Raw genomic sequence first — 22564 nt, forward strand, 5'->3', positions numbered from 1 at the left:
AAATACTCAGGAGGAATTTTAAGTACAGAGATTCAATGATATAAATATCCGAGGAAACTCCTCGAGGTACAGTAGTATCTTTTTGATCGTCCTTATATCATCTTGTACAACGATCTCGTTAAAATTGATTGAAAATGATTAAGAAACTAGTTGTTCTTGCAAGTTTAATTTTTTTAAGTTATGCCTGTTTAATCACAAATTGTCCTCGTGGCGGAAAAAGAGGTGTCATAGCACCTTCTTTAGGAATTGTCGGACGTGAAGTAAGTTGTATTTGGAATTATTTATACACATATAACTATGTATGTTCTTTCATAAAATTATTTTTATTTTACCTAACTTTTTACAGAAAAGTTTGATTTTGATAAACAACTTTTTATATATTTTATGAAGTATGTAATTTGTTCATAATTAAAATATCAATTATTACAATGTTCTTTTGCCAGTGTCCTACGTGTGGTCCTAATCATCTAGGTCAATGCTTTGGGCCTCATATTTGCTGTGGCCCTAGTATCGGTTGTTTCGTAGGAACGCCAGAAGCACATCAATGCAGAAAAGAAAATTTATATTCCAGACCTTGCATTGCTGGTTATGCGATGTGTCGTGGAAATACAGCAAGATGCGCTTCAAATGGCATTTGCTGCTCGCAAGGTACTCTAAATTATAGATTTTTTATTAAATTTTTATAGCAGTTAATATAGCAAAAATTAATATAGCAATAATTAGAATAATAATTAATTTTCAATCAAAAGTTAGAAGCCATCAATTATATAATGCTAAAAAATATATATTCTAATACATACTTCTATATTTCTGTTTTATTTAGAATCTTGTCATATAGATACATCATGCAGAATTTCTGATGCTGGCAACGATCGAAAATTCGATAATGCAGCTAATTTGAATGTAATATTCCCAGGCAATGAAGTCTCTAGTGAAACACTTCAATAATGTGACTAATTAATTCATAGTCATTATTCGTTTAATATTTTGAGATTTTAACTTATATAAAACTACAACTGTGCTATTAGCTGTGTCAACATAAAAAAGAAACAAAAAATACAAATTTATAAATTATGTGACATAATTTATATCTACTAGAACAAACCATGCGCACACTTAGCGTGCGCTATTTTTCGAAAGGACCCAATTTGTGCGCGTCATTATAATTGAGTAATCTATAGTTAACGACGTGTTATTGGTTTAAGACATCCGATTACAAACTATGAAAAAAAAATCATGCGACTTACCAATCTGTATGAGCTTCAGCGGAATTGTAAAGTTTTGCCGGCGATTGTAACATAAAAAGAAAAATATTAATGTAGACATGTAAATTAGTTAATAAAATTCATTAAAAAAAAATAAAAGTTTTTATTTAATAAAGATTTTATTTTAAAAAATTATGCTTACCTAAGAGTTGCTCCGCCAATGTTGGATGCCCGTCTCGAGCCTGCTCCTCCTCTCAGATGGGACGTGTCGAGTCATCTTTTCGCGCACTGGATACTCACGGGATAGTCCACACGCCGATCAATTACAGCGCTTTACTAATCGCTTGATTAGTCGGAACGTTTTTTCCCTAGCGCGCCGATTAATTACAGCGCTCCACAAATACCGCTATTGCGAGCTCGCAACAGTTTACCCTGGGCCGGGTCTAAAGGTTGGTAGTCGAGAAGACGGTTGAAGGGGTAGTGGGACTGTTCTGTACTGCAGTTCTCGGTTATTCTCAGCGGCCGGTGCCTTGTGGTGTATTAATTATAAGTTTCGTGTGAGGATCAACGCACATCACGATAGTATCATGCACTAACTGTCGTCGCCGCAGCAAATGCCATATCTGTCTTTCAGTGTACACAAATCGGAAGGCACCTCGCCCGTCTTCTTTGTTGCGACTGAGATCCTTATCTTGTTTCGATAAAATAATTTTTTTTAAAACTTGAGAAAGATAAAATGCGCGGGGAACATTTCATCGCGGCTTGTCTCAATCGCTGCTTGACGCAAGTTTTTGGCGTCGTTTATTCCGCCGACGAGAATTGACCGAAGTATCAAAAAGTGACAGTTTGACCTCGCTTTACGTCGTAGTCAGTTTCTTGTGTCGAGATCGAGGATTTAACGGAGTATCGTGGATTATCCTGCGAGTGTCCAGTGCGTAAAAGGATGACTCGACACGTCTCATTTGAGAGGAGAAGCAGGTCCGGGACAGTCATCCTGCATCGGCGAAGCAACTTTTAAATAAGCATAATTTTTTTTTAATAAAATCTTTATCAAATAAAAACTTTTATTTTATCTATTTTATTAACTAATTTACATGTTTACATTAATATTTTTCTTTTTATGTTACAGTCACCGGCAGAACTTTACAACTCCGTTAAAGCTCCTGCAGATTGGTAAGTCGCATGATTTTTTTTTTTCGTAGTTTGTAATCAGATGTCTTAAATTAATAACATGTCGTCGACTATAGATTACTCAATTATAATGACGCGCACGAATTGGGACCTTTCGAAAAATAACGCATGCAAAGCGTACTAGTTTAATAAATTCTAGTTTAATAAATAATTTTTAATGTCGTAAAAAATTATTTTTTTAGCGGTGAGCGGGAGGAGATAACTGCACGCGTCGAAACAGATAAACGTGTTTACGATACCGCGCCGAAAGAGAATACCGCATCGAGAAAGAAGTTGTCGCTGGCTTATCTCCACGCGCTGACTCCGCCCGTTTCGTCTAAGGTATACTCGCCGTCGCTTGGCCACGTCTATCCCACAGCGTTCTTGACGCTCATTTGCCCAGACATTTTAATTTTTAAAAAATATTATTTTTAATAATTTTATAAAAATACATTGAACTTTTCGTCTTTAATTCGCATATCCTACCCACAGTTTTAATATTGCTAATAATATTTCGGACACCCTGTACATTGGCTAAGATTGGTTATACAAGGTGTATCATTTAATGTGTCACACCGAGTAGAAATAGGTAGGTCTTGGTGAGAAAAATAAAAAGTCTTATACCATTTTGCAAAATTCTCAATGGTTATTGAGAAAAAAATGAATTTGTCTAGCGCAAGAACGACAAAGAAGCCACGCGTGAGTGAGCGCGACAGGCGACGGCACCATTTTTAGCTACTCGCCTGTATGCAGAAACATAGATAAATGCGGAGATAGCTAGATGTCTTAGAATCTGCTGTCATGTGATAACATACATCGTGCTCGATTTCTGCTGCGTTTTTGACGGTATACTCTGATATGGCATATTCTGTTACAATACTGCCAGCATTTTACCAACTTAATGTGAAGCATATAAATTGCAAATCATGCTGTGTCAGATTTGAATATCTGGGTATGAAACTAGCTATGAAGAGAAGCTTGACATCTGGTCTTATTGTTAGGGGCATATTTTGTCTTTATGAAGGCAAGCGCCTCGGCATCTCCAGGTGTTGCAAACCACGCCTTTTTTACGTAGAATGTACGTTAATAGTGTGCTTGGCTTGAGAAGTTTGTTTTACAGCAGTGATACGCTCTAATTCACTATGAAAATCGATCCCAGGAAACCGACATACTTGTATATGTTGTAACCGATCTTGAAATCATAAATCACTGAAACTTAGTTCTTTAAGACACGCTCTCGATCCGATTTCCGACAGCATTAACAATTTTTCCGAGTTGATCGTATTGGCCGATGATAGAATTTCCTTTGAGCAAGTTGCTTTTTTTCAAGCGTTATCTTTAATGAAATCGACGCAATCAGCACGCTTAACCGCGTTGATCAATACTTCAGTTATTCTAGCACCGATGACAATTTCCAAATTTGCTCGATTAATGGGATCAAGATAAGCTTTGATAGCACTACAACATATTTCTCGATTAATGTTTGCCTGAAAGTATGGAAAATTAATCTGCTCTTAGCCATTATAGTCTACAATGTCGTATCTCAACTTTCATCTGACGTTTAAAAACGTCAGCTCTGTATGATACAAAACATGCTTCACGCAAAAATAGCCAATATCATGGTGGTATAAGAAGTATTAAGATAGCATAGAAAATGAGCATAGAAAAAATATATTTTTTACTGTCTGTATCTTTGTCGACTGTTTATTAATGTTTAAATAAGAAAGTTAGTTTTCAGTATATTTAACAACGTGCCAAAACAATTTTAAGTTTTTTTGTTTTTTTTTCTACAAAATGTCGTTTTATTTAACAACGCAAGAATTTTTTGCGTATAAACGTTTTCATTTTTGATGCTACGTTTCTACATGGCCGCGATAATTTATCAAAAAATAAGCTTTAAAAAGCTTATTTTTTGATAAATTAAATTTTGCTTTTATTACTTATTTTGTTGTAATTTATATAACTTAACGTTGTTTTTAATTGAAAATAAAAAGTATTTAATAAAATTATAATTTAAAATTAGACAAAAAACAAAACTTTTTTTTCTTAAATTAAAATTTTACCATAAAATTATCTATATTTTATTTTATTTATTTAATATTTTTTTATTTTTTGAAAAAAAGTTACATTATTTAAAATTATTTATACAATATAAATTGTTTCTTATAAAAAATTAATTTAAAAGAATAAATGCTAGAAAAAATCTGACTAAAATAACTAACTGTTATTAGGTGCTCTGATTAGTTTTGAGGGTTTTTTTTGCAAAAAATACACGTTTGTAATAAAGAAAATTCAAAGCATAACTTAATCAAACTATTTTTTGCCGTTAGCTATTACCTTTTTCCACTTTTCAAATAACAAGTGGATTCCACGGTAAAAAAATTTTTCGTCTTTTCCCGAGGTAATCCGTTCGTTAATGCATTTTTGAATCTCTTCGTATGTTTTGAAGTGCTAGTCAGCTAAACTATGCTGTATGGATCGAAATAATTAATAATTTGAAAAAGCACAGTCTGGTAAATACGCGGCGTGTGGTAGAACTTCCCAATTAAGTGTTGTTAATGAATCTTTAACAACTTTTGCTACATGAAGTCGAGCGTTGCGCTTTTGTTGCGCTTTCGTTGCGCTGTCATTGGATGTTTTTGGCTTAAAATATTACCAATTTCTCGCATGTTTTAATCGATGGAGCAGATTTAGGATAAGCATGTAAGATAAATTAGTGAGCTTCGGCAGCAATTTTCTTTAAATCGTACCAGTAAAGCAGTACGTGTCAAAAATGCTGTTTATTACGCTCCATTTTCGATCACACTAAAAGTGAGGTTTTGTTACACGAATGCGATTCTGTGCGTCACATTATTTTTAACTATGTTCAAGTTGCACAATAACGTTCCAACTTGAAAGTATCAACTAATATATTTGAAATATATTCATCTAAATTTATCCCTTAAAATTAACTGGAACTCCTAATACGTTACAAAAATAATATAAAATTTATAATATATAAAACGTTTTGTAATGTCTAAGTACATACATGTAAAAAATTTTGATAACTCACAGTATTGATAATGTTTTGAAAAGATTAAGTAAAAAAAAAGGAGAAATTGAAAGAAAGATATATAGTCAGTTAAATAAGAACGTGTGTATTAATAGTGTTCAGTCACTACCGGCATCGGTAATTTTCTTACATCTTTCAGGCATGTTTTTGACTAAATTTATGGCGTATTCCTTCGGTAAGAATCTTTAAACGCGACGATTTTCTCGTGTTAACTGATTTAAAGTTAACAGTCGTCTTCCTCGAAGCTTATGCTTGATGTATACTCACATATTTTCAGTTGGATTGCATCGGACGACTTTTTGCTGCGGTGTTTGGAATCATTGTTTTCGTGCAGGATCCGATGTTTATTTTTATCAATAAATCAACGTTTGGCAGTCGATAATAATCAGGTACATTTTGAAAATTTTTAGAGCATTTAAATTATAAGTAAACGCTGGATCAATCTGTTAATGGCGGTTGACCAGGAACGTGAAATATACAGGGTGTCCCAGATCAGTGGACGATGCCGTAAATGATAGGTAGATGTAATCAAATTAAAACGAAAAGTCCTTTACCATTTTAAAAAATTTTCAATAGTTTTCGAGAAAAAAATTAAAATATATAAAATGTATAAGCGTAAGAGCGACAAGAAAGCTGCGCGTGAGTGAGTGCGACAGGCGAATGATTAGAAATGGCACCGTCGTCTGTCGCGCTCACTCAGTCCACGCTTTCTCGTCGCTTTTACGCGTACATAAATTAATTTTTTTCTTGAAAACTATTGAGAATTTTTCAAAATGGTACAGGACTTTTTGTTTTAATTCGATTAAATCTACCTATCATTTTCGGCATCGTCCACTGATCTGGGACACCCTGTATAATATATCTTTAAAGAAAAGTTTTGTCGATAATAGTGATATTCCTTCAATCTCAATTAATAATCTTTATTGTTCAAGCGCGTCGCTGTGCTACGTTTTTCTCATCCAACAAAAACTTCTTCATAGAATTGCGCCATTTGATATTATGCGCCTGATATTATCGTTACGTGTAATAATTGTATATCTTTTTCTCTTAGTTTTGTTGCTTCGTGACGCAATGTTAAGCTTGAATTTTATGAAAACATCTTCATAATCAGTTTTTTTACTTTAAAAGGCATCTTTTTCTATCAAGCCATGGTCAGGTAAGTCATCGACAGTTTTTATTTTGTTATATCGTTTTATTTACTTACTGATGAATGACATTGACTTTCTCATGTATTTTGCATGGATTTTTTTTTAACTTTTTGGATAGATATAGAGGAATACGGCTTCAAAACGCGAAGCGTACATGAATTAGTTTCGTCTTCTTTGAAGTGCTCTTTTTGATTCTTACTTAGTGCGTAAGTCTTCGTTCGCTTTTGTACTATTGTGGGTTGATAGGCTTGTCAACTGTCTATAAAAATGTCTAGAAAAAAAGGTTTAAAAGTTGTCAAGAGAACTAAGAATTTAATTCTTCCATCACGATATGTTTGTGCGCGTATCGATGGTGAGTCGTGATTCTTCTGCACAAAAAGGAAAATAGTTATTTTGTACAGTTGCACTCTCTGCCATACTATTTTACAAAAATACAAATTTTGTGGATTTTATGTATTTTAAACTGAAACTTGAGTGACTCGAAAAATATCCTGACAAACTGGATTGACATGCAATCCCAAAAAACAAATATTAAAATTATTTATAAAAATGCTAATAAGTCAGAGAGAAAGATGTATTGACTTAAAAAATATTTTTTAAGAGAATAATTTGAATAAATAAAATAAGAAAAGCCGCAAACAATAACAAAATAAAAAATAAAAAATTAGTAAGTAATTAATTATTAAAGTGTTATTTAAAGTAAAATTCGGAAGATCTCATACGGATTACTTTTCCTTATTCTGCACGACTCTATAACAAGTAAAATTAATTTTTCAAGTGTTATGAGAAGTGTTATCTCAGGTAACTTGTGTGTGTATTTAGTTTCTTTTTCATTTTTCCACATCCGTAACTCTTTTTACAAATAACTAAAATTTTACTTGTAACTTCTTTTAAATAATTTAATCAATACGTATTATTTATTGTAGACAGTAAAAAGTTACCTCAAAACAGCCATTTTTCACATGTAATTCTTTGTCGTTTTTCTCGCACGTGATGCTGATCTATCAAGATATTAAGTTTTCCTTTAAAGACCGGCAACTTTTCTGCCACTTTGTACCAACAGTCCACTTCAATCACTCTCCATTTTAAGATACATAAGAGAAATGCACTTTCTCGTCTCTTTTACGTAATACTTACCGGATCCAAGTAATGTATTTTGAACGAGATCCCGTTTTTAAGTTTACTCTTACATGCTTTTGATAATTTTGTGTAATATATTGCTAAATCAACTATCTTTTACCATTAGTTGATGCAGCATTGAAAGGAAGTGAATCCCAATAAGCTTAAAACTATACGAATGAAGGAGAAAACAATAAAATTGCCAGTGCTTTTTTAACTAATTATAATACTAGTACTGTGTACTATAATGCAGTTAATAATGTAATAATTATAATGTGAGAAATTTTAGTTTAATTTTTCATATAAATGCATTAAGTAGACACTTTTCTTCTTGTGGGTAAGAAAATTGTTACTTTTTTTCTCAATTGTTTTTTTTATTATCAATTTACATCTACAGAATATAATTTACTTATGAAAAAGATGATATATGTGATCATTCTAAAGCCTTTTGTACTGCAGATTATCAATTGTCGACTTTAATAATGAAAACGACATTTTTTTTGTTCTGACATAATTATCGATACTCTACATCAAAAAATTTGAAAGAAGGTTGTGAATTTTTTTTACAGTCGTAGATACTTTCTTGGTGGGTTACCACTTTCTATTTGCCAAATGGTGATCAAATAAAAATCCGTCAAATTTCGGCCAGATTTATACTTGGACCTTCTGAATCTTTAATCGCAGCGCACTGCAATTGCTGTTGAAAATTGCCACAGTAAAATTTAAGAATCTAGTAGTTTAAAAAATTATAATTAGTCGACAGATAAAAAATTTGTACATTATTACATATTGCAGATACTTTTGCCGCAAGAATAAACGTAAAAATCAAAGAATTTCTGAAAGAGTAAAGAGAGATTTTTTTTAGGCAGTTTCACTGAAAAGGTTTTTAGTTAAACGGATTATAAAAGAAATTAACAATTTAAAATTTTTATAATTTGTAGAGATGCAGAAGCAGATTACAAAAACAGGCGTATACATTTTTCTGAAAATATATAATAATATTTTGATGGTGTTGGGAAGTCCCGGTGTACCTCCGAGGAGAAAATAAACACCTTATATATATATTTTGATGGTGTTAATTAATTAAATATTTGTTATAATAAATAGATATATTTATTAACACATTTTTACATTATGTATAGTATAAACAAAATTTTTTAATAAAATTCTTTACACAAATCTCTTTCAGGATTTATATGAGTGATAATTACAGTAAAAAATAAAAATAATAGTGCTAAATTATTAGAGATGTGCAATATTTAAAATCGATACACTTAAAACGGAAATATAAAATGTAAAATGTCTCTTTTGTATTTTGCATTAAAAATATATTAATTAGAAATTATTTTACTTTTTCGATTTAAATGGTTTAATTACCTGTTTTCTATTTAAAATGCATTTTTTTTGCAAAAACAAATTGATATTAAGTATAAATCGTGCAATTATACATTTCTGTTCTAACATTTCACTCGTGAATTCGCATTTCACATAACACTTATGCAGAACTGTGTTTACAAACATTACCCGAATGTGATATGTATGTTTTATTCTTGTTATTTACCGAATGTTGAACAAGGATAGAATAATACACTCGGACACTCGAGTGATATTGTTGAACACAGCCCAGCAATATCTTACAGTTGAATTAATTTAAAGTTTAAAATTATAGTTCGCTAGATTACGGATTATAATTTACTGCTTTAATCGACTGTTTTTGTAATATGTAAAATTGTACTTTAATATTATCTATTTTATTTTATTCATTAGCACTGTGTCTATTGTTCTTAGATTAACTAATACAGTAATATTGTATATATACTTTACATATTTGTCATTTTGTTAAAAAAAGTATTAAAAAAATGTAAATACTGCACAGAAAAAGAAAATTTTTAATTTGAAAATGTTAATCTGATATACAGGGTGTTCCAGATCAGTGGACGATGCCGTAAATGATAGGTAGATGTAATCAAATTAAAACGAAAAGTCCTTTACCATTTTAAAAAATTCTCAATAGTTTTCGAGAAAAAAATTAAAATATATAAAATGTATAAGCGTAAGAGCGACAAGAAAGCTGCGCGTGAGTGAGTGCGACAGGCGAATGATTAGAAATGGCACCGTCGTCTGTCGCGCTCACTCAGTCCACGCTTTCTCGTCGCTTTTACGCGTACATAAATTAATTTTTTTCTTGAAAACTATTGAGAATTTTTCAAAATGGTACAGGACTTTTTGTTTTAATTCGATTAAATCTACCTATCATTTTCGGCATCGTCCACTGATCTGGGACACCCTGTATAAATAAACCAATAGTTAAGTTATTTTAATATATAAGTCTTTACTTAAAACAACATTTTTTAAATTAAAAAAAATTAGCTTTAGATTTAAAACTGCATATTCAAATTAACGTAATTGTAGTTTTACTTATATACATATATGTGTATTATTAATATACTATTTTTTTAATGTCTACTTTTTATTTCTTATTTTAAATTAATGTATAAAAGCACTTTGCATTTTATACTTTGTACTTTTAAATGGAAAAGTTTCGAGTTTTTTGCATTTTCTATTTTAAACAAATTTAAATACTCATTTTGCACATCTCTGTCAGTTATGAAATAAATAAAATATTAGAGCAAATTACATTGCAATTAAGAATATTTTGAAAATAATATAAATTAAACTTAATATCTTCAGTAGTAAACACAATTGCTAGATTGTTCATGTAAGAACTATTTGCAAATTAAACTAAATTTTATTTATTATTAACTAAAATCGAATTTGTTGAAATAAATATTAATAAATAATGATAAATATGAAATAATTAAATATTATTTTTATAAAAGTATTTCTACGATATCAATTTTTTGAAAACTTATTGAAATTTTCACTTTTGTTATACAAATGGTAATTATGAATGAAATTTACGTCAGGCAAATGTTTTTCATTAATAGTCATTAGTGATTAATGGCTGTATTAATCGGTCGCGTATCCCCATTCTTCCTTAACCATGTCGGCCAGCTTCTCAGCAATCATGTAAATAGGCAGGTTGGTATGGGCCGATACAACCTCCGGCATAATTGAACCGTCCGCTACTCGTAGTCCTTGAACGCCGATTACCTGCATTGCAAGTACATAAATTTATAAATTACAACGTCACGTATTCGTATACGTGTTCGTACGCACAAATATTTCTTGTAGATTAAAAAAAAATTCTTTGCTTTTTTTGTCAAAGTTCTTTTTAATAAATATAAATTACATATACCTTTAATTTAGAATCAACAACAGCGGTCGGGTCTCCTTTTGGCCCCATTTTGCAAGTACCACTATAGTGATAGATAGTAACAGACACTGTTCTTATCAAGCATTCCCAATAAGCGTAAGAATCATATTCGTAACTTTCACATCCGGGAAGAGTATCATTTAACAAGCGTGAACCAAGCGTTTGCATCGCTTTTGTTTGACCAACACTTATCGCGGCTTTAATGCCAGCGATCATCGTCTTAATATCTTCCGGATCTTCGAAGTAATTTGGCACAATTTCAGGCTTGACGTTAATATTGTTGGCTAATAATCTGACCCGACCGCGGCTCTTTGGTTTCAACAACATCGGTAGAATGCACCATCCGTGATCTTTATTATATTTTTGCCATATATGGCGCATTTTATCGTTAAAACCCATTATAATTGGCAAAATAATATCTCCTTTAAATCCTCCACCGATAAACAGCAATTCGATGTCAGGCAAACCTTGACGTTTTTTTGGATTCTTTGTGTCAATAAAAGCAAGAGCCTCGCATGCACCCGGAATGGTCAACGGTCCTGATCGCTCTATTAAAAAATCTTTTATGTATGGATGCGCAGGATTCACTATATCAGCCAGTTGCAAACCTATCGGATCGTCTACTGTCCATGTTAACCCGCCAAAAGCTACGTGATCCATTAGATTTTCGCCAACCCCAGGCAAGTCTTGGACAACTCTAATGCCAAGCTCACTAAGATGTTTTTTCGGTCCAATACCAGACAGCATCAATAACTGAGGTGATGCAATGGCTCCCGCGCACAAAATCACTTCCTTTCTTGCAAACACTTGGATAATTTGGCCATGTTTGATAAATTCCACGCCGGTTGCTTGATGTGTACTGGGATTAATCAGTATTTTTCTTGCCATGCTGTTGCGCGTTACTTGAATATTCTTACGATTTCTCGCAGGATGTATGTAGGCTCTGTTGCTACTCATACGGGTGCCATTTTTGATTGTACTCTGTAAATACGAAAATCCTATCATATCTTTTCCGTTATAATCCAACACCGGATACCCTAACTCCTTGCCAGCCTTAAGAAAGGTTTGTGCCAATATTGTATGAAATGATGGAAAAGCGATATGCAATGGCCCCTTAGTCCCATGGTAAACGCTGTCTGATTGCAGCTCCGGGATATCGATAGTCTCTAGTTTTTTAAAATACTTCAGGACGTTTTCATAAGCCCAACCATCGTTACCCATTTTGGCCCATCGGTCATAGTCTTCGGCGCCGCCTCTTGTTGCTATCATATAATTTAACACGCTGCTACCACCCATCACTTTCCCTCTAGGCCAATTGCATTTATTATCAGCCATACCAAGGCAGTATTTATTAGATGATTTAGTTTGATACTTCCAATTGACGTCGTTGCTAAACTGTAGCATATGAACGAGAATTGGGATGTCCATGAGCAAATTCTCGCTAGGGCCAGCTTCGATTAGTAACACTTTTGCTTGAGGTATCTCACTTAGTCGTGCGGTTATTGTCGCACCGGCTGTACCGGCGCCAATTATTATAAAGTCATACACGGCTCCAAATTTCGGCACTGTGTCCGGTATCTCCTGATTCATATATTGTTCACCTTGCTGGAGAAATTTTAGGGCTCCGATCCCTAGCTCAAACATATTCATCAACGCCCGCCCATTCACATCAGTTCCGTAAAGACTGTGATATCGTTCTGCCGTCGATTGTCCATCTAACTGTAACGGGCCGATTACTGAAACGGCACTAAGAAGGTAAAAGAATCTTGATGCCTTGCCGGGCATATTCAACTCGCAATTGGCTATTGAGTGTATCTTGCGAGTGGGGCGTAGGATAATAGAGAGCTGCCTCTGGATGCTCACCTGGTATATATACGTACATTAAAGTCCTTGTTTTGCAAATGTATTACGTATATACGTAAATAACCATCGTACAAACAAACACAATAAACAACTTGAAGAGGAATTGTGTAGTTCAAAAGATTTAATGCCATGATAAAAGAATAAAGACTCTGTCAATGCATTCCGAACAACTCAAATAAAAAATTAAACTTGCCTTTGTACTTTTGACAGAAATAATTATCAATCGACGTTAAATTATTTTATTATTTAATGTAATTACGATGAAAACCATTTACAATGTTTTCTCTTTTGTCCTACGTATAAAGATTCGACATGAGTACAATTGTTATAAATTTAAGAAAATTTTAGATTAGTTTTGATATAATTTATACATCTAATGTTAATTTCCTTTCCATAAAGAAATAAATTTCAAAGAATTACCTATCATTACAACGCATAGCAGCAGTAAACAAATTAAAATGTCATATTACAGAAAAAAACATTTTTTAATTTGTTGAAAGCTAGAAAAAGAAAAATATTGGTTTTTTTAGCAGTTAAATTAATTTACCATTGTTTTTTTTTATTTTAATTCACTGTATTAAATTAATTAATAATATTGATAATAAATATATATATGCAATTGTATGTAATTAATAATTTTTTGAAAATTGTTGAAGTAATTTATACTTTTAATAATATATATTTTATTATTTTTAATTTTTATCTTTAATTTTTTTTATAATTATAAATAAATACAACAGATATAATAATCAAAAGCAATAATTAATTTAAAATGTATGCAAAAATATATTAATTTTATCTGTAAATTTTAATTTTTTGCTACATATAAATGTAAATTTTTTTTTTACTCTTATATCCTTGAAACTATTCGTATTGAATTCGCGATAAATTCCTCAATACCGGTTTCTCTTTCGATCATTATAAGTTTTGCATATAACGACCTTGAAAAAATTTTATAAAGTTTTATATTTATTTAATATAATATTAATATTAATAAATTAAAAGTTAAATTATTATGACATTTTGTTTATATTTATAATATATTTAAATATTTTTACCAATGCTATTTTATGTGATTAGATTGATTTAGGAAATATAATTGTAATACGTTTTTATAAATATAATAAAAAATTTGTTATTTGTTTGTATGTATTTTTGTCTTTTTTTTTATATAAACAATGCACAAATGTGTAAAAATAAAGTTATAAAATTTGTACTGAAAGAAATTATATAATTAATCTAAAAAATGTCTGCTTTTGTAATGTAACAAGTTAACTGACAATGAGATAACCAAATATCTCGGAAATACTATGATATTACATATGATTTTGCTTTTAAACTATTGGAACGACAGAGACAAAATTTATAATTTTTATTTATACTGCTATAAACTCTATCTATAACAATCAATACTTTAACAAATACAAAAAAGTTGATGATTAATTTGTGATAAATTTATGACACTTGTAAATTTTTTTGCGTGACATCTGATTACAACTTTTAAAACTGTCAATCAAAAGAACATCAGAATATATGTATTTTCAAAAATATTGTTAAACAATCTGTCATGTTGCGTTGATGGTTATAATACCGCGTCATTGTTCAAGTTTTTATTGTAATAATTTTTCGCGACTCTTTTTTTCGGCAACTTTTTTTACGAACATAAAAACAACCGACATCGAAAAACAGTGAATATACATGTAATTTTGTTCACATGTTTATAATGAATGAATGAAGGTTTCGACATTTAAAAAAACTTGGCACATCAAATGTAGGATTTTGTATGTAATTATTTACTATGCATTACACAAGTATTTCTTTTTCAAAGTTCAGATCACGTAATAGGCCATCTTGTTGCATTATCATCATGCTCACTATTGTTACATTGCCATACGTGACAAGCACTACAATAATTTATTTCACCTCGCGTTGTATCTTCTTTAATAAAATAGTTTTGATCCTAATCTACTTACCGTTTTCTAAAAATTGTAAATCATCGAAATAAAGTAGTGTCCACCAAGGGCAAAACGTTCACTCAACATAGGTACATTAATTTTGTTCACTTGTAATGTTTCAATATTTCTTCACACCAGTTTGATAATTATAAATATAGCTTGTTATAAAAAATTTCTTATTACTTTTTCATTTTTCTTGTTTTCTTACTTTTTCTCACTTTATTATTTGTCTCAATTAACGATTGTTTTCAGCTCTCGCTAGCGCTAAATCGACTATAATCAACGCAGAGATGGTTGTTGACTGAAAGCTGAATAAGAAATATATAAAATGCCCTTGTGCAGTGCAGTCTGCTGTGCACAAATTCTGACAACCTTCTTTACATTTGAAAGTAAGGTAAGTACGTTCGCCTTGTACGTGTAGAAGTATTGTCACCTATCCAGTTCGGTGCATTATCGCTGATATCCATTACGTTCTATGCGTTCGATATACGATTATAATTTTAGCCGTCAATTCTTTTATTTCTACTCAAAAGGTTAAAAAAAAAAAAAAAACAGACAAAAAAAAATTAATTAATTTTATAAGTTAATTTATAAAATTTATAAAGTTATTTTATAAGTAAGAAGAAAAACTTATTTTAATATTCTACTCATTAACCACTTGCACTGGAAAGATGTGTTACGCACGTCGAGGTGTTTTTGAATTTGTTTTGTTTTAATAGATACCATACTGTACAAGATTATTTATCAACAAAATTAGTATTTATATCTGGTAAAATTCTTTATGCAAAATTCTATCGAGTTTTTTTGTGACACCTCACGGCGAGTTACAATGGAGTTACATGCGCATTAGTTAATTTGTTGCTAGTGCAAGTGATTAAATAACTATCAGTACCAAGTAATTTTCTTTAAAAAGTAAATTAATACCAATACTGTTACACAGTAGAAATAAAAAAAAATTATTTTTGTTAATATTAAATTAAATTAAAAAAACTTTTTTGTCATATTTTTTATTAATATATTAATAAAAGAAGGAAAGTTATATCAAATTTACAAAATTATAAACGTTTGAGAAAATAAAGAGTTTAAAATGTTTAATATGTAAATATAAATATTTTATTTTTTATTAAATTTATTAATGCAGCCGGATTTACATTTTTCACTCTCAATATATTTAGTGCTTATACTATTTAATGTTAAATTTTTAATTCAATACTTTTAAATTGATCTCTGTTCTTGAAACGATCTTAAATCTACGGTTTATTTTTTTTTTACCTACACTGGTTTAGAGTTTATTTTTCTTCTATGCACTGTGGAAAAAAAGAAAACTGATTTTAAATACGGATTCTAAATATTAATTAATGACTAAGAAGTGAATATATTAAAATATGATATATAAATAAAAACGAAATAAATCATAGATTAGAATGATAAACTAACGATGAAAGTAATTATTAAACTCGTTATGTTACAAAAATAGAAAATAACACCGTTATTTAAAAGAGTGACTTATAAGCGTAACAGTATTAAAATCAACACGTTACTTCTCAATTCTGTTAAAAAGTAGTAATCGTATTTCTGAGCAGCAGAGTATTTTGCAAGGCTAACTGGCAAATATATTTGTAGCACAACTGGTTTCAAGTTACCGAGATAATTGTGTTTAAGCCAACACAAGCGATATTTCAAGTGCCAAAATGTTGAACTTAAAATATTTCTGATAATGACTAATGTTAAAACTTGATAAAAGTTTTCAGAGTTAATTTTCACTAACAAATAAAATTTTGAATTAAAAGATTGATAACATTTTAGTATAATTATGTTTTTTGAGTCTTTAACTGACTGTCTTTATACTACTTTTTTTTTTTAATTATAAAAAATATATTCGGTGAGTTATTAAATAATTTCTTTCCAAATTATGCATATTTAACTTTTATTAAAGTGTTTTACAAAATTTATATTATCATTAGACAATTATGTTAAATTATTTAAATTTTTTTTTATTAATATATATTGTAATATTAATAAGTAATACAATATTAACTACATTTTATATAATACAATTTTTAGTTTAGAGTGATAACATTATCTCATGCATGTGATGCTTTACGGTTAAAACGGTTTTAACCTATAAATATGATTTGTAACTTCAAGAACTGGTATAGTGAAAGGTATCCACGAAAATAGAAAGACAAAATTATGCTAATGTAAGAATTTATTAAATTTTCAAACTCTGTTTATTATGCAGATTAAAGATCAATCACCTATTTAGAGAAAGCGAAAGAGGAATCACATATAGAAAGTTTGGAAGATATCGATTGTCACAACGATATACAGAATCATGTCGAATCCAGCGAGTTGCAAATTGTAACAGTTCTAATAATAAATTAAAATAATTAACCATGTTGCTTAACTCTTTGAAAACGGTAAAGCCTTTTATTAGTTTTTTTTCAAACCAATTGGTATTTTATAAAAGATTTTAATTATATAACCAATTTTGTGATTTTCTAAACGTCCTTTACAGTGATGCAGCTAGAAGTCAGTACTTGAGTGTAAGAAGCATTTTTTTATAAGAACACCGTATGTTGCAATAGTTAGCAAGAAAACTGTAAAGGAAAATATTTCCACAAATGACGTTTCAGATAACGCAGTTAAGTAAGTTGGAAGATAAAATTAATGAAAGATGGATTGGAATTCCAAGATATATTATAAATATAATAATTACGTTTTCCATTGAAAAATTTAATTGGCAAATCAGCCATGAAGTTAAACGATCACGCGTGATATTATAATTTATGTAAGAAAGATGTTTACATTCGAGGAATTAAGATAAAGATAATGGTGTAATAAAAATTAAAAAAAAAACACAAAGAAAAATCTTTTTCCTCTATTGCAACATTGTTTATTTTACAACGTACAACAAGAAACGTAATTCTTATAGTTGCTTTATTAATGTTTATATTAATATGTAGATTTAAGATTAATTTAGCGCTCGACTACAACAGATAACAACGTTACAAGTACCGAATCATAATCTCACTCAAAAAATCACGACAAAAAGTCATTAGTTATTTTCTTGTAATTATCTTATAATTATTTAATATTATAGATGTACATTAAAGAATCTATTTAAATAATGAAATTAACTTAACTTACTTAATGCTAAAAAAAATACACATTATATGGCACATAATAAAACCAAGAAACAATAATGCTGTACCTGAGAAATAAACACGATACATTTAGTTTACATTACATATTTTACACGACTCCAAACTGACCATATTTTATTACTAAGAGTAGGTTGTCCCAAATTTTTGTTAAATCTATCTATCAGATAATCATGTTTGTCGCCTTTTTTTAAAGCGTTAAGATAAACACATCTTTATCTGATACATAAATTTATCAGGCAGTTAGAACAACTGATCCTAGAATACTTATTTTATTGACTGTATTGATCTATCTGAAAATGTCGTAGATTCAATTTCTTTGTAAAATCATGTTTTACATAATAATTATTTCTGGTGTTATCAAATAAATTTACAAATTATTTGTTCTATTTGAATTTCAAGTTAAAATATCAGAAAAAAGAGCAAAACAGAAAATTATTTTTATTTTATTTTTGTAGTTCTAGTTGTGTAATTTCACATAATCGAAATTACCTACTCTAGTTGTTCACATATTGTAGCCTTCATATTATATATATATATATATATATATATATATATATATATATATATATATATATATATATATTTAAATAGTTAAGTAGAGTAGTAACACATTATCGACCGATAAACTTTAAAAGAAAAACCGATTAACTAAATACGTTATGTCAAAGTTGATTGGTTAGATATTTAAATATGTGTTATCAACGTATTATACAGATTATACGTATTAAAGTTTTTCAATGTCTTTTAACTATTCTCCTTTTCTTTTTTTTCTCTTTTTTTTTCTCTCATATTCTAATATTTAAAAATAACAATTATTCTTGCCCGATACAAAATAAAAAAAAATAATATTATTATTACAATATTTTGGATCATCCATCAAAATCACTTTTTTACCAGCTCTCTTAGGCTGATAAGAATTTATTATTTAATTGGCAAGGATAACGGACCAATCTTGCTTAATTAAGTCAGCACCCTTCTCAGCGATCATAATAACTGGCGCGTTAGTGTTGCCACTGGATATCGTTGGCATGATAGACGCGTCAATAACTCGAAGACCCGCGACGCCATAAACCCGCAATCTCGGATCGACGACAGCAGCAGGATCAGTAGGTGGGCCCATTTTGGCGGTGCCTACGGGATGATAGATTGTCATAGAGATGTGTCGAATGTGACATTCCCAATAGGCATCAGTTGCAAATTTTAAGTGCCTACATCCCGGCAATTTAATACGATGAAGTCTCGAACCAAATTGTTTGAAAACCTTTGCTTCGCTAATTTGAATCGCAAGCTTTGCACCCTCTACGAGAGTGGCAATATCCATGGGATCGGAAAAATAATTAGTGTTAATAATAGGACTGTGAAAAGGGTTAGAGCTTCTTAAGCGTACATTACCACGAGATTTGGGTCTTAAAAGAAGAGGAATAATGGTCCAAGCATCTCGATTGCTAATCGGTCGGTAAACAGTGTTGTATACTTGATCCGTAAGTCCTAAGACTTTCCGAACCTGCGTTCCTGCGTCGGAATTAATCGAGGCTGGCGCCATGTGAAACTGAACGTCTGGATAATCGATCGAATGATTCGCATATTTTGTATTTACAAAGGCGTAACCTTCGACACCACCTAACGTTGTCATAGGGCCTCTACCATTAATTACATAATGCATCATCATCGGCGCCGGTTGAAAACGATCTTGAACTATGGCGACTGGCTTTTCAATCAAAAATGTCAAGCCGGCCATGCCTATATGATCTTGAAGATTATTGCCGACTTGAAGATCTTTGATAACAGGAATACCAATGTGTTGCAAATGTTCTCTTGGCCCAATGCCCGAAAGCATCAAAATTTGAGGGCTGTTTATGGCACCCGCTGACAATATCACTTCCTTGCGAGCTCTCACTATTTGCTTTCGACCGTTTCTCACAAATTCAATACCAGTTGCTCGCATAATTAATGGATCAATCAAAATTCTTGTCACGTGACTGTTCATAGCTATGTGAATGTTTTTACGTAATCGTACAGGCCGCAAGAATGCTTTCGCGCTAGAACATCTGCTTCCTCTGCGAATAGTCCCTTGTGATATCATAAAACCCGTCTGTTTTTCGCCATTTATGTCTCTGTTTTCATATCCCATTTCAACACCAGCCTGAACAAACGCAACCACCAAGGGTGTCTTCCATGGTGACTCCTGTACTGTCAAATAGCCGCCGGTCGCGTGGTAAGGACTCTTCCGTAAGTACGGATTTCGATTGTCTTCGGACTTTTTGAAGTAATAAAGAACCTGCTCGTATCCCCAACCAGGATTGCCCAACGACTCCCAATGATCGTAATCGTTTTTGTTTCCGCGCACATACAGCATGTAATTAAGAACGCTACTTCCGCCCAAAACTTTGCCGCGAGGAAAATTGCAGCGTCCGCCTTTCATAGCCAAGCAAGCTCTACCCGTTGCCTCGGTCTTATATTTCCAATCCAATTTGGTCAGCTGCAGATACGCAGCCAAAGACGGTACGTCTGTGATCTCGTTTTCATCTGGTCCGGCCTCCACCAACAGCACATTCCACTCAGCTACCTCCGAAAGTCGACTGGCTATTACTGCTCCAGCCGATCCAGCTCCAATCACAATAAAGTCATATTCTGAGTAGAGAGGATATTTGTCAATCGGTCGGCTCTCGGGATCCAACTGATCGTAGCGATAGTAAGAGAGACCTGCGATTAACAGCGGTACTAGCCACAAACCTGTGCCCATCAAGCCAATGGCGCCCTTTAAGGCTGTCGTCACTACTATCGCATTGAAAACCATTTTGACAATAAAACAACTTCGTCTTGTTAATTCTTCTTTTATTTAATTCTGCTGTTTCACCGAATCTTTCTATATCATCAAGTTTATTGCACTGCTACTGCTGTCGTAACGAAATTGCTTATGTTACTTTTAATAGAAAGATCTATGCCAAACTTTTCAATCTCACGAATACTGAAGAATACATCGTCGTTTATACTTTTCATGGCGTTTCCATTGATTTTGGTAGATTGCTTCCATTTTGCTTTGTCCTGTAATAATAATAACAATATCAATAACAATAACAATAACATCAACATCAACAATAGCAATAACACTAACACTAACAATAACAATAACAATAACAATAACAATAACAATAACAATAATATTAATAATAATAATATTAATAAAAATAACCATGTTATTCATTAAAAAAGAAATTAAATATAGAAGCTTGACGGTCAAGAGTAAAATTTCATATAAGACAACGCACGTCAGTATTATTTTAAATATCTTATTTTATCTTTATCAATTTTATATATATATTATAAAAGGAACACATTTGTTAATTTTGAATTTTAAGCATCACAGAGATTTTAAATCAACATTCTCTGCTATTTGTAGAAAAGAAATTTGTCCAAATTTGTTAAGTATAATTAATATTTGTTCAATATAATTTGTTAAATATAATTAGATTTACTTGGTGAAACAAAAGAAAAATCGTATAATGTTCTTGTTGGCGGAAGGAAAAGCGACTAATACGAATATCGCGCAAAGAAATAAGGAAATATTCAGGTTTCAACAAATTAAGGACGATCTCATCCCATAAAAACATATTAGTATGATCGACCTTTAATTTAATAAGAAAACCGCGCAACCTAGACTTCAATCCACGTGTAAATTGAATGAGTAAACGATGCACAAAGTACCTCGTTATGCCTTCGGGTTACGTTCCGATCCACCGGAAGAACAAGATAGTGATCTCATAACGGGAAAGGAGAAAGTGTTTCACCGGCATAAACCTCCAACTCCGTTCTTTTTACGAGACGACTCATCGAGTTACGTTATGCTTCTCCTCTCTTTCGCTCTCGCTTTTTTCCCACACACACATACATATATGCACGCGCAGGCACACGCATATGCACGTGTTTTTTATTGTTCTTCTCAGTTCTATCGTGATTGTTATTGTCAGTGCAAAACATGCTTTTTTGTTTATATGTCTAATTTAACCTTAAGTATTGTCTGGTTAATTAACTCCTTTATCTTGACATTATAAAAATTTTTTGCGAGAAACAACTAAAATCGCAAATCGTCTATAATTCGTCAATATTACTCATCGATAAAAAACAGATTTTTATTCAATATTATTATTTTCGAATTATTATTCTCAAATGTGTAAAAAAAATGCAAAAAAAATTTTTTTTTATATTTAACAAGAAACTTTAAAAAAAAACATTTTTTATTTAAAATACAATACTTATATACTTCACAAACAATTAACAATTTTGTAACTTTTACAACTTCCGTTAAACAATCTCTACGTTTTTACGTTTTGTGCACTGTAGTTTTCTCAAAGATCTTCTCTTCCAAAGGACTTTCTCATTGCTAAATAACGATGAAAATAAGAAATTTTTTTTAAATAACCACATAGTGCACTATTTAACACGTATGCATTTAACTGTGGTATTATAATTAATCGTATACAATTTAATATTTAGTGTTTTTTCGTTTGCACATACCCGATAATCATACATGTAAAGTGTCACTTTCCTTATTTCTGAAAGAGATCGAAATAATTTGGCGAATTGAACGCTGAAATACTTTTTTGCAAA

The 22564-nt window shown here is 31.1% G+C and overlaps 3 protein-coding genes across 3 annotated transcripts; 1 reads left to right on the forward strand and 2 right to left on the reverse strand.

Moving 5' to 3' along the window:
• Positions 1 to 117: 117 nt before the first annotated feature.
• Positions 118 to 1364, forward strand: LOC139113204 (oxytocin-neurophysin 1-like). Its single transcript, XM_070674181.1, has 3 exons — positions 118 to 260; positions 444 to 648; positions 824 to 1364. The coding sequence occupies exons 1-3, from the start codon at positions 135 to 137 to the stop codon at positions 946 to 948; spliced, it is 456 nt and encodes a 151-aa protein (XP_070530282.1). The 5' UTR covers positions 118 to 134; the 3' UTR covers positions 949 to 1364.
• Positions 1365 to 10508: 9144 nt separating this feature from the next.
• Positions 10509 to 13124, reverse strand: LOC139111901 (glucose dehydrogenase [FAD, quinone]). The gene is made up of 2 exons (XM_070672504.1): positions 10954 to 13124; positions 10509 to 10808 (listed from the first exon to the last, which is right to left on the reverse strand). Exons 1-2 carry the CDS (start codon positions 12754 to 12756, stop codon positions 10665 to 10667), a joined length of 1947 nt encoding a protein of 648 aa, XP_070528605.1. The 5' UTR covers positions 12757 to 13124; the 3' UTR covers positions 10509 to 10664.
• Positions 13125 to 18534: 5410 nt separating this feature from the next.
• On the reverse strand, positions 18535 to 21187 carry LOC139110257 (glucose dehydrogenase [FAD, quinone]). Its single transcript, XM_070669898.1, has one exon. The coding sequence runs from the start codon at positions 20751 to 20753 to the stop codon at positions 18882 to 18884; it is 1872 nt and encodes a 623-aa protein (XP_070525999.1). The 5' UTR covers positions 20754 to 21187; the 3' UTR covers positions 18535 to 18881.
• Positions 21188 to 22564: the final 1377 nt, after the last annotated feature.

The sequence above is a fragment of the Cardiocondyla obscurior genome, linkage group LG02 (assembly GCF_019399895.1).
Source record: "Cardiocondyla obscurior isolate alpha-2009 linkage group LG02, Cobs3.1, whole genome shotgun sequence".
In the NCBI taxonomy this organism is placed as follows: domain Eukaryota; kingdom Metazoa; phylum Arthropoda; class Insecta; order Hymenoptera; family Formicidae; genus Cardiocondyla; species Cardiocondyla obscurior.